The 13,406-nt window shown below is 26.9% G+C and overlaps 1 protein-coding gene across 1 annotated transcript; it reads left to right on the top strand.

Moving 5' to 3' along the window:
* The first annotated feature begins 6,406 nt into the window (after window positions 1-6,406).
* On the top strand, window positions 6,407-7,853 carry LOC149496689 (uncharacterized). The gene has a single exon (XM_089720112.1). The coding sequence runs from the start codon at window positions 6,565-6,567 to the stop codon at window positions 7,663-7,665; it is 1,101 nt and encodes a 366-aa protein (XP_089576238.1). The 5' UTR covers window positions 6,407-6,564; the 3' UTR covers window positions 7,666-7,853.
* Window positions 7,854-13,406: the final 5,553 nt, after the last annotated feature.

Genomic DNA, 13,406 nt, shown 5'->3' with positions numbered 1-13,406 from the left:
GGGCCTTAAGCCCACCCAGGTCCTGGTGCCGGTCCGGCCCACGGAAATGGGTCGTGACAAATAAAGGGAAAAAAAAATCTTATATAATGATAAGAATAATAAATATGAAATTGATCAAATATTTTGAAAATATTTTTTTATAACTATTATTTTTTTTTTTGTGTTTGTATAATTTGACTGGATATATTTTTTAAAAAGAAATTTTCAAATAGAATAAATTTTTAAATATAAATTTTTGAAATTATATTACATATAAATATTCTGATATTTAATTTTTTTTAGTTCTTTTTATGAAAAAAAATAATTTCATGATAAAGTGGTGTATTTGAAAATATTTAATTAATTTTTTCCGTCACTTTCTTTGTCTTATAGATGATTATCTAAGATGAAAAATAGTTACCTAATATTTTTTTGATTATAGAAAAAAATATGTGATATTTTTCTTTTATAATCTCTTAGAAATAATCGGATTATGGCAACAAAGGTAAAAAAATTTTATATAATAATAAGAATGATAAATATTTAATTGATCTGATAGTTTATGTGAAATTTGATATTTCTTTTAATTTTCTCTTGAATATATTTATGTGAAATATATACACACATTTAAACTATTTATCCCAAGAATAGAGAGAGAAAGAAAATAACAAATAGTACGTAGAAGGAAATTGTACAATACATTTTACCTATTTTGCACTTAGTTAGAGTTACTCAATATGTTCAAAAAATATTATTATAAGATTAATTAATTAAATATTATAGTAATTAATCGTGTAAGATTTCCTTAAAAAAAGAGAAATTATTTCCCTTTGCAATTTTAGGGATATTTTTTAATGTTAAGGATATTTATGTTAGTTTTTAGTTTGCATAGATAATTTTTTTTTTTTTGGTCTTTGTTTTTAGTAAAACGCTTAAATTAACAACCTAAAAGTGCATGTAAAACTGATTGAACTAATTAGATTTTGAACTATATTTAATTTGAAGCTTTTTTCATTTTAAAAATTCATTTGAATTTTGATTTAATTTAGTGTGATTTTAAATTAAGCTCACCTACCTAAAAGTAGTTTCAAAAGTTATTCCTCATTTTATTAAGTAAAACCATTTGATTAAAGATTATGAAGCAAAACTTTTTTAAAGTATCATATATAATGATTTTCTTATTTGGTGAAACATGCAAAAAATTAATATTCTTGTAATTATTCATAAATTTTATGGAATATTAATAATTTTATTTGAATCTTATTTGGTCTAAATGAAGTCTATATAATTTATATATAATTTTATTTATTTTTTATATTTAATGTAAGCAAAAGTTCACTAGATTTTAGATTTTTTATTTATTAAATTGATTATATTTGATTTTTTTTTAAAATTAACAAACTTTATAAATAATTTTTAAACTTACAAGGTATACAAATTATTAAAATCAATGATTTTAAATATACATTACTTAAACTCATAGGTAGATTTAATTTGATTAAAATATTTAACTTATTTTTAACTATTTATGCATCCATAATAAAAAAGATAAAGTTCTAATATTAAAAAGATAAACAATATAAGAGAGAAATAATAATAAATAGTTAATATTGTATATGAAAATAAACTACGAGTATTACATGTGCAAGAGATATATGCAACAGAAAAGTTAAATACACGTCATAAAAAAATTAGCATATATTTTTAAATATTTGATTATTTTTTTATTATAATTTAAAACACTCTATTAAGGAGAGAATTAAAAAATAAAAAAAGTAAATTCTTTTATAATATTTTTTTTATGTTTATATAATTTGATTGGATATATTTTTTAAAAAATGAATTTTCAAATAGAATATATATAATTAAGCATTTTAAATTTTAAAATTTTTACTTTTTAAAATTTATTTTAAATAAATTGAACATATGTGTGTGTAGGATGCAAACAGTTAGAAAATTTTAATTTTAAAAATATATATAAGGTTTTATTTTTTATGTATATATATATATATATATATATATATTAAAACGTACTTATCAGGTGATATTGTAGAATTATAAATATACAAGTTATAATTTCATGATCAGTAGCCCTTTGAGTAGGAAGAGACTTGATATTTCCAAAGATTTCTAAGTATGACTATAAGAGTTATTGAATTCCTTAATTATTATGATCATGAAGTTCACTATCAGTTAAATGAAAGGAGGCATCAAAAACCAATTCCTATAACAGAAATACATTAATGATGTTATTAATTTCATTAATTATTAAAAAAATTAGAATGTTTTATTACTTTGAGAGAATGTTATTAATATTACTCCCTTTGTCCTATAATTTGTGTTCTAATTTGACTTGCACATAGAGTAAAAAATTTATTTAATATAGTTAAATATAATATTTGCTTCATTTTTTCTAATACACCTTATGTTAATATCTCAAAAATTAAATCATCCAATATTAAATTGTTCTTGAAATTAATTAAAATTTGAGTAAATAGAATTTTATTAGAAGATTAAAAGTTGATATGTTAATTTTATTTATATCAATATTTAATTAATGATAATATAATAGTTTGACTATTATATTTGTGGACAAATAGATGTATTAAATAAAGGTAATATAGTAAAATTCAAATATTATTCACTTCTTAAAAAGAAAATAGAATAACAATTTAGCATGGATGAATAAGGAAAGAAGAACAAAAATTATGGGACGGAGGGAGATTAATTTATTAAAAAATTTAAAAATATCATTGATATAATTAATAATATCAATTCCTACTCAACCTGTGTCTAAACTAAAGGAAAATTAAATTATAAAATAACCAAAATAAATAAACATAAAATAAAATAAAAATACGAAGTAGATATAGATATATATAAATAGATTTATATCGATATATAAATGAAAAAATTAATGTCCTTTAAAATGGAAAATTGAAAAATATTAATGATATTATTAATTTCACTATAATTTATATAGATGTTAATTATATTATATTACATTATTTATTTATTTGAAATGATATTAATGATAATATTAATTTTCATTAATTATTAAAAAAATCGAAGCATTTTATTATTTTATCACTTAAACTGAAAAAGAAATTCCAAAGCAATAAAATAATTATATTAAATTGAAAAAGAAATTCCAAAGCAATAAATCAATATCTTAGTATTGCGCCATGTCAGCTAATATACTTCAAGGTTGCATGGATGCGCAATTTATTATTAGTTCTTATTATTTAAAAAATATTAATAATATTAATAGTTTTATTAATTATTAAAAAATAGAAAATTAAATATTTTATTAAAGAATCTTAATGGTTAATTAATTTGATTAATTATTGGAAAAATTGAATAACTTACCACTATTATTATTAATGATACTAATTCTACCTTCATCAATATTCAAAATTAAAAGAAAGTTAAATTAGAAAATAATCAGAAAAATTAATAAAATTTCATGATGCTATCTCATAAATAATGATGCAACAAATATAATAATATATAAATAATAATTTGTTATTGATCTTTATATATCAATTTGAAAGTTTTTGATGTGCAATTTCATATATATTTTTTTTATGACAGTGATAATTTTTATGTATTTTTGGTATATGTGTTTTGAATAATTACAACAATAATAACTAAATCTTAGACCAAATTAGTTGGGGTCAGCTCAATGAATCTTTTATTTCCAATATCTATTCTGACCAAATTAATATCATGCAAAATAAAATATAAATTGAAAAATTTTTAAATACCTTTTGTAAAAGAAATAATTTTTTAGGGAATTTTAAAATCTTTTGACATATTAATCAACACAACAAAGCATAAAATATATATGCAACAACTAACTAGGATCTGTTCAATGATTTTTTTTTTTTTCCATTATGTTCTGTTCATAGTCATATCCTCCCTAACATCCAAAGACCTTAGATCCTTTTTGACAATTTCCCTTTAAGAAGTTCTAGATTGACCTCTGCCCTTTTTAGCATCCTCCACCAAAGTATCACATTTAAGAATTGGACCATGTGGGAGTCTATTTAATACATAACTGTACTATCTCAGGTGTCCTTCTCTCGTTTTAACTACAACTTTTGCTACTTGCATATTTTTCTAATGTGATCATTTCTAATCTTGTCCAACCTTGTGTGGACCACACATCCACTTCAATATTTACATTTCCACAACATTCATCTTGTGAACATGTTGGGCATTGGGTGCCTAGCATTCACCCCATATAGCATCATTGGTCTCACCACACATGTATAGAACTTACCTTTTGCCTTGTTAAATATCTTTTTATCACATACTATACCTTTAGTACCTTAATTTCATCCATCCAACTTGAATTCTGTGAGAAATATCTTCATATGTGCGACCTTCCTTTTGGAGCACATAGCCTAAGTATTTGAATTGATTGCAATTGGGTACCACTGTATAATCTAATCTAACCTCACTTTCCTACTTTTTTTTCTTAAACCAAACTTACAATTCATGTATCTATCTTATTTGTGCTTAGCTTAAATTTACTCTTATCCTCAAGAGTTCTCCTCCATAGTTCCAAATTTTGATTTAATAATTCATTAGTTTCATCGATCAGGATTATATCATCTGCGAATAATGTGCACCATGGAACATCCTCTTGTATATTAATGGTTAGCTCATCCATTAAGTAAATAAGTATGAGCTCAAAATAGATTCTTGATGTAGTCCAACTATTATGGAAAACTCCTTTGTCTCGTTTTCAATTATTCTCACACTAATTACTACAGTTTCATACACATCTGTAATGGTGCATATACTTATTATAAACTCTTTTTTTTATAACATCCACCAAAGTACTTTCCTCAACATTTTGTCATAAGCTTTCGGGATAATGTTAATTTTGGTGCTTGTACTTTCAACTTTTTCCATTTTGGTGTCCGAACAGAAAATTGTGACAATTGAGTATCCAAATTTATAATTTTTTTTTTTTTATTTTGGTGTCTCCTAATGACATGGACTATCGGAAATTTTAATGGGACTGATTGAGACCATTATATGCCGTCACTGGTTAATAATGAAAGTCCAAATCCTCTTGAGTAATTCATTTGCCAGGTACAATTTGAATGTTTTCTCAACTGCAGTAGACATTCCTTTTTTTTTTTTTTTGTTGGGGTTTTGAGCAAAAGTATTTGTTTGTCCAATCTTTTACGAACCATAGAAATTTTAGTTGTTATTTAAAAACCTACTGTCAACTTGAGAATAATTTTAAGAGCTAATAGTTTGTTTTCTTAACAGTCTTTTTACTCAAGGATTAGTCCGAATTCAACCAATTGATGTTCCAGGAATCGAGAATGTAAGGGTTGTCTCATTCTTTCTTTCTCTCTTTTGTTCTTCCCCAGCATCAGCGTCAATTTTTTTATTCTATCAAAGAGAGTTTAAAAATATGATTGTACTTTTTCGTGCTCTGCAGGTCGATGTAACTGGTATTATTGAAGGCCACTCTTCATATCTATGGGCTACACAACAGATTTTGGAACAACTTGAATTGGATGCTTATTATCCTGTTTTCAGAAACACAGTCCACCACCGCAAATAGAGAATTTCTGGCAAATTGTTCTCACTCCAAATTGAAATTAGACTTCCAATTCTTGATGAACTCAAGATTTATGATTTTGCTTTAGAAGTTTGCATCTAATTGTGGGGGAAGTCATGTTTCTGATTGACCTAACTCGGGTTTCTCATGGTTCTATATTTGTTGCTTTTCTTGTACATATTACAGATGAGAAGAAATACGTTGGTTACAACTCTACTAATGGGTGATATATCGACGTATTTCTCTCTGCCAGGTCGATGAACTATGTACTTATTCTATCTTATGAATTTAGTCCGTTTGTATAGAGAAATTTAATTGTCAGGATCTGTAACTTCAAAAATTAATTTACTAGTAAATGTTATAATGTTCCAAATATTAGATCTGGGTTTAGATATTTTTCCTTGGTTGATCGAGACTTGGTTTAAAGTAATGCAATGGAAGTAAATGTTTCTCCTTTTATTTTTTAACTTGTTTTTGTATGGATTTTTATAACCAGTGATTGTGGAATTTAGAGTTTGGATTTTGAGGTTAGATGCTATTTTCAAGTGATGCTATTTTTAGTGTGTGAATGGGAAACAAGAGTGATTTTCTTTTTTCAATTTTTATTTGTTCGTTGTTTTTTTATTTTTAGTTTTCACACACACACACACACACACACACACACACACACACACACACACACACACACACACACACACATATATATATATATTCTTTCCTTTGTCACGAATGAAAGAAGTACAAGTTTTAGCATAAATATTCATTGATTCTTTTCTTAACTTGATGATCAACACCAGCAAGATTGAGGAACAGATAAAAAAGCATTCATCTTTGTGGATATAATTAATATTCTAGTATCAAAATACAATCAACTTAACTACTAAGGAACATAAGATGCTAAAAGATATTATATTGGCTGTAATGATAGTTAAATTTCGAATGAGATCTTAGCAAGAAAACATAACATATTGTCAAGCTCGAAAATTCAAAATAAAGAAATGGAAATATCACATGAGAAGGATAATCAAAAACAATCAAAATTCTCAATCATCATAGCAATGACGGGTCCTTCAAATATAAAAAAGAGTGAAATATCTCGTAAAATAGCTGCATTTCTTCGATATCCTCTAATTGATGAAGAAGATATCATCCCTTACCTTCAAAATTTCATTCCAAGCTCCTCCATTGAATCTTACCTATTGCCTTTCAAAATTGCCTCTCAAATCTGTTCAACCCAACTCGATTCAAAACTCGGAGTTATCCTCAATACTCTACTGTCTAATAATACCCAATTCAATGATTTAGGGCAACTTGCAATTTCTAAAGATGTCTCTCTAATTATCATCGAGTGTAAAACTGAAAACGGCAATATTCAAGCCGTTTGTCAATATGATACTATGCAAGTACCAAAAATTAGTACCGAGATTACAAAAACTTTTGTCGTAGAGGACTTTGTCGCAGAAGTATTCAAGGCTATAGAATCACATCATCGTCAAGTTGTTGATAATGCTTCTAAAGGTAATGTTGATCTTATTGAGAGCACTTTCACAGAGAGACATGCACATGAATTTTCACTCATTGAAGACCATTCCATTTCTAGTTTTGAGAAGCTCAAATGCAACTGTTGCCAACAACTCATTTCTGGTAAAATCTATAAGTGCGCTGAATGTGATGAATTCATCCTCCACGAAGCTTGTGCAGAATTGAATCACAAATTAATTGGTTTGACGGAAACTTGTCCTCCTTTTTTAAAAAAAGTTCCATTTGATTTTGATTTTCCTAATCAATATAAATGTAATCTTTGCGAAAAATTCTCAAAATTTTGTTCTGATTGCCTACTTCAAACTCATATCCAAAGTACATTTTTACCCACTATTATTAAATATGAAGGTCATGTACACGCTCTTAATTTTATTATAATGCCACCATGGGTCAATTTCCAATTCAAATGCTCGGAATGTGATAGAATCGAAAATTCTATTAGCTACAAATGTTACGGGTGTAATTTTGATTTTCACGTCGATTGTGCTTTGCTGCCGCTGCGGCTGCAGCTGCAGCATTTGGTGGAGCGAAAGTGGGCGCGGTGGCGGCAGCTCTAAGGGAGGCGTGCCTTCGGTTAAAAGGATCTCAATCAAAAGGAAGATATTTTAAGAAATCTAATTCTACATCTTTATAGGAAAGGAAAAGACCGATCAAAAATTATGTTTGGTATTTTTTTTATTTCCAGGTTCTATATATAATATAAATGTATGGATTTGCAACTGCTGATAAATTTGAACAAATCATATACACCTGTATAATTTAATAGTATTCCAATTACTATAATTTTCAAAATGTGGCAGAGCCTACAATTATATATTCTAAAAAATTTGTAAAATTAAACGATAAAGAAGCTAGTAGGTAAGTTTAATAATTATATTACAATTTATAAATGTGCAAAAAAGATAATTGGTAATTTAATTACCAATGTGAGGGTGTGTTTACTTGTAGAAGACTTGAGTAGTTATCTAAAAAGGTTTTTCAAGAAAACTGAAAAATAGAGTTTTGCGTCCAAATCATTTAACTTTTTATTTGGAAAACTAAAAAATAATTTTCAATTTTTTAAAATTTAACTAAATTAAAAAATAGGTTTAAATTGTTTTTCACCGGTTTTTCGTTATAACAAAAGATATTTTTTCAACTGTTTTTTTATTTTTTTAAAAAATGATATTTTCATAATAAAAGTTATAATATCTATAAATGGTTTTTTTAATGAAATATTTTCAATAAAAAAATAAAAATATATTTAAATAATACAAAAAAATATATTATGCAATAATATATAACTAATTTTATTATTATAAGTATACTATATCCTTTATTTTCAAAAAATTTATACAATGATAAAAATTGATATTATTATTATTATTATTATAAATAATTAATAATAATAGTTCAAAATTTTTTAAATAAAAAATTTCTGAAGTTATTTTAGAATATTTTATTTCTTTTAATTATGAAAATTATGAATAATGCGCTTTGCACGTTTGTAATTTATAATTTATAAATGATGGGAACTTATAATATATAAAATGTAATGATTTATTTTCCCACGGGTTACTTTATTATATTACCGTGTTATATATAAATTATAATTTTGTTAATTTATTTAAATAATTGTAAACATCAATTACTCTTCTCAAATTTTTAGTTAGAGTTTATAATTCAAACAATTTTAAACACTATTTCTTATTTTAGATAATTCTATATAAAGAAAATTCTACAATTCAAATAATGCAATTTGAATAATATACAATAAAATTTTGTATAATTCAATTATTTAATGATACAATATTAATTTTTAAACTTAAAAAAACCCAATGAAAACATAAAAGAAAAAAAGAAAAAAAAATATATACACCAATTACAAAAAAGTCAAATTATCTATATATATACAGAGAGAATTAATTTCAAGTAGATAAAATAGTAGCAAGTCCAACTGACTTGTGTTTATCTACATCAAATTATCCTCTAGGTGAAAGCTTGTCATTTTTTAAGAAAATTATAGTGAATACTTGGAGATTTCATATCTACAAACAAATTATTCTCTTGTACCGAGTCATTTTCATTTTGTTATCTAATAATTTTGGTATTTGTATCACTAAATGTATCCATGGTTTTTAACTGTAAAGCCAAATTCAAACAAGAATATATAGATATATAAAATTAACTTTCTATCTCTTTGCTGTCCAATCTTTTGTTTCTGTAATATAGAAAACAGGTAAATGGTAGAGTAAACTTTTAAATAGCATAAGCAACAAAATGTTATAATTTCACAAGTTAGAGCCATGGTTTTACATTTTTTAAGCTAATATTTTCTAACTCCTTGACTCTTTTCTAAATTCATAGTTATTATTTAGAGAGATAAATAGAAAGGCAAGAAAGGTAACAAAAAAAAAAAAAAAAAGGCAAAATTTTGTATTTAATAAGAATCAAACTCACCTTTCATCTGTATTTTAGCGAGCCAACAGCAATATTTTTTTTAATGCCTAAACAACCTGTAATTGGATATTGAAAAAAAATAATCAAAGTGGTCTATAATCAAAGAGTATGAAAGCAACAAAATAGCAAAACAAATTTAAAAAACTCAATCCAAGAAAAAATAAATAAATAAAAAGTTCACCTGATCCTAAAACAAGGAAACAAAAAGAACAACAAATACAAACAATATATTAGTAGATATATGTTTATAGAGAGAGAGATAAAAAAAAAAGGAGAAAAATCAGAAGCTTTCAAATAAAAAAATACATAGCAAAATATGATTAAATTTGTTAAATTCAAATTTCAAACAAAACCTAAATCTCAAAAAAAAAAAAAAATAAAAGAAGGGACTTGATCTATGAACGTACGATGTTGTAGGGCTAATGAACTCATGGAATTTTCCAGTACTAGAAAACATGATAAGAGAAACCTTAGCATCACAAAGAACAGTGAGTTCTTGAGCTTTTTTGAAAATACCATTTCTTCTCTTGGAATAAGTAACCTGTCTGTTGGTAGAGTTTTCAATTCTCTTGATCTCAATCTTTCCACGACCCATTTTTCCTTTCTTCTTGATAATCAAAACCCACTATACAAAACGAAGAGATCTGATAACTGTTTTGTGTATGGAGCATAGGCTTTTCTTGATTCTTGAAGATAACAGAGCAAAAGAAAACAAGAAAATAAAGAAAAAGACTAGTTTCTATTTCAGGAGAGGTAAAGCAAAAGTGGGTCGTTGTGTAACTAAGAATACCTGCTAAATTTGTGAAAGTGCGAGTTTCAAGATAGGGTTAATAGCAGTAACGTGTCATGTTGGGAAGTGCAATGAAGAAGACAGGACATTGTTACAAAGTACAATTTTTGCTATGCGATTGACAAGGCCTTTCCTTAAACCTCTTTAAGTAAACAATTATGTTAGGTAAAACTAAACGGATGTAATATGATGAGAACATTTTATACATGAAGGAATATAATAAACCAAGAAAATAATTCTTGTTGTTATGTTATGGGTTTAATCTTTAATTTAGTGAGAAAGATAACACAGTTATGGTCAAAAGCCTAATAAGGACAAATCAATCTTATTATCAGTGTAAAGCTTGAAATGGCGATGTTATACTTGTGTACTGCTTTTTTTTGCAAGATTTATATTATTGTTAATAGAGAGCAAAGATAGTTTACACTCTTTTAGAAATGGTAAAATCATTAGTTTTGGTTAGAGACATTTTGGTTAAGGTTTCTATATTTCTCAAATTCAAGTGAAGTTCATGAGTTTACATGATCATTAATGGAAGTATTCAGTGAGTAATTTCCATTTCTTTTGGTTGTTTATTTATTTATTTATTTTTGTATATGCAAACAAAAAAAGAAAGACTAGCTACTACACCATTTTGGATAAGTTATGAATTAATATTATCATGATGGCAATCAAGAATGTGAAGACTCAAAGCTTGCAAACTCGCAAATTCTGTAAGCGAATCAGCCTAAAAATTTGCTTCATGGAAAATATAAGAAATCTAAATAAACTAATTAATTAAAGGTGAAAAGCTGCTATGAGGAGGCCTCAGGTCATGTTGTAAATTTTGAGAAGTCGGGCATTATTTTTAGCTCGAATGTTTATGAGGATAATAAGGTTTTAGTCACCAGAATCTTAGGAGTCTTTAATCCCTTAAGTGGTGGTAATTCTTAATCTCAAAAATATAGTTTGTGTTTTAGCCGAGTTTGATTTAGAAGGAATATGAATTATTAGAAAATTGTCTGTCTATATTTGTTTCAACGTTTTACATAGGGAAATAAGAGGTGGGGTAGTGGAGAGAATCTTTCCACTATTAGCCGTCAAAATATCCTTTTTAATTGAGGATTTTTAGGGATAGTGGGATCAAGTAGATTTTATAAGATTTATTAAATATATTTATATATTAGAATAATCATATATTTTATTTTATTTTATTATCAGTAATTATATAGAATTACCTTCTTTAATAGATAGTAACAAGAGCATATCTTTAATTAATTAAAAGAGAGATTTTGAAATCGTATTAATTATAGGAACAATAGAACTCTGTCTATGGCTAAAAAGGAGATTTTGCTTAAGTTTGTCGCACAAGTGATGCCTTCTTATCATATGAATGTTTTCTTACTTCCCATGTCTATATGTGACGAGCTCCAAAAGATTATGAATGCTTACTGGTGGGGCAAAAGCCAATGACAATAATAAGATTTTACTGGTTCTCTTGGATAAGATGTGTCAAAGTAAGACAGATGGTAGGATGGGGTTTAGAGATTTGCATTATTTTAACATTGCTATGCAAATCAAGTAGGGATAAGGCTAATTATCGAGCCTAATACTCTTATTCATAATGTTCTCAAAGCTAAATATTTTCTTGATAAGGATTTTTTGTTGACGTCTATAGGACATAATTTGAGTTTCACTTGGAAGAGTACTGTGTTTGCAACGAATATGTTAAAATAAGGCATCCGATAGAGAGTGAAGGATGGTAAGAGTATTTTAGCTTGCATGGATCCCTAGATTCCTAAGGATAATATTTTTATGGTTGAGGAGGTCATATTTTATTGATCTGGACATGAGAGTTTATGACCTTATTAAAACTGGCACTAAAGAGTGGGATAAGGATAAAGTAATTGAGCTTTTTAATTTAAGGAATTGTAGAGCCATCCTTAATATTCTCTTGAGCTTGGCTAATAAGGGTAGATAGACTTATCTAGTATTTTGAGAAAAAGAGCGTTTACAGTGTTAAATTGGGATGTTTAAGTCTTAGAATCCTTGGGAGAGGGTGGAAAAAGAAGATGTTATTAGTTGTAATAAAATTTGGTGCCTAATTAATTATCCCTTCTAAGATGAGAGAATTTACTTGGAGGGCCTTAATGGGTATCATCCCTACCGGTGGTAAGTGAAGTGACAACAGTATTAATGTGGTTAGGAATTATCTTAATTGTAGCATAGATGAGGATTGTTCTCGAGTCCTTTATAAGCGTCATAAGGCAGTGGGATCATTTTGGTATTATTGTTCCTCTTAATGCTTCTTGTTTTAAAAATTTTTTGATGCAAGTTATTGATAATCTTAGGTCTGACAAAAAAGAAGATATCTTTTATTGTTTAAGACCTATGGAGGGCTAGAAATTGGTTGCTTTAGAATAATGAGGAGTTATCTACTTATTCTCGGTAATTCAAGTATACAAATTCAAGATTGGAGGAATTATGCAAAGTTCAACTCCTCTGTGTATTTAAAGTGCCCAACTAGCACGCAAATATGTCATGTGCAACACAAGTCCATGCAGCTACATTTTCTAGCGTTAATTACGACGAGTCGACATCCTTAAATTTCTTCTCAACCACCTTTAACTAATTAGTCTATGGAATTTTATGGTTGTGCTCCTCTTTCAAATCATCCAACTCAATCCCCTCATACTCACGAGTGGCAAGGCTTTGTGGTTTGGATAATTTTCAACAATCTTCACATGGCAGCTTATGGCGTGGTCATTGAGGTTATGGAAGGAAGGTTTATCAAGGCTCTCTCAAGATTTTTTAAATAACTACAGGGACTTTCTGATGGTTGAAGCCCTTGCTCTTTGACATTATCTAAGCTGGGTTGAAAATAATATTTTCTCTCCTGATTGTGTTTTTTCATATTCTCAATCTTTGGTTCTTGCTCTTCAGCCCTCTAAGGGCGACTTGTTGAAATTGGATATTGTGATTTCAGATTGCAGGTTGATTTTAGATCAAAAATCTAATGTGAACGTTAGATGGATTAGGAGATGAGTAAATGTAGGAGGCTGACACCTTAGCTAGAGCCTCCTACATATA

The sequence above is a fragment of the Jatropha curcas genome, chromosome 4, assembly GCF_041381405.1.
Source record: "Jatropha curcas cultivar XTBG-Jc1 chromosome 4, XTBG_Jcur_1.0, whole genome shotgun sequence".
In the NCBI taxonomy this organism is placed as follows: domain Eukaryota; kingdom Viridiplantae; phylum Streptophyta; class Magnoliopsida; order Malpighiales; family Euphorbiaceae; genus Jatropha; species Jatropha curcas.
This window is presented reverse-complemented; position numbering and strand designations above follow the sequence as displayed.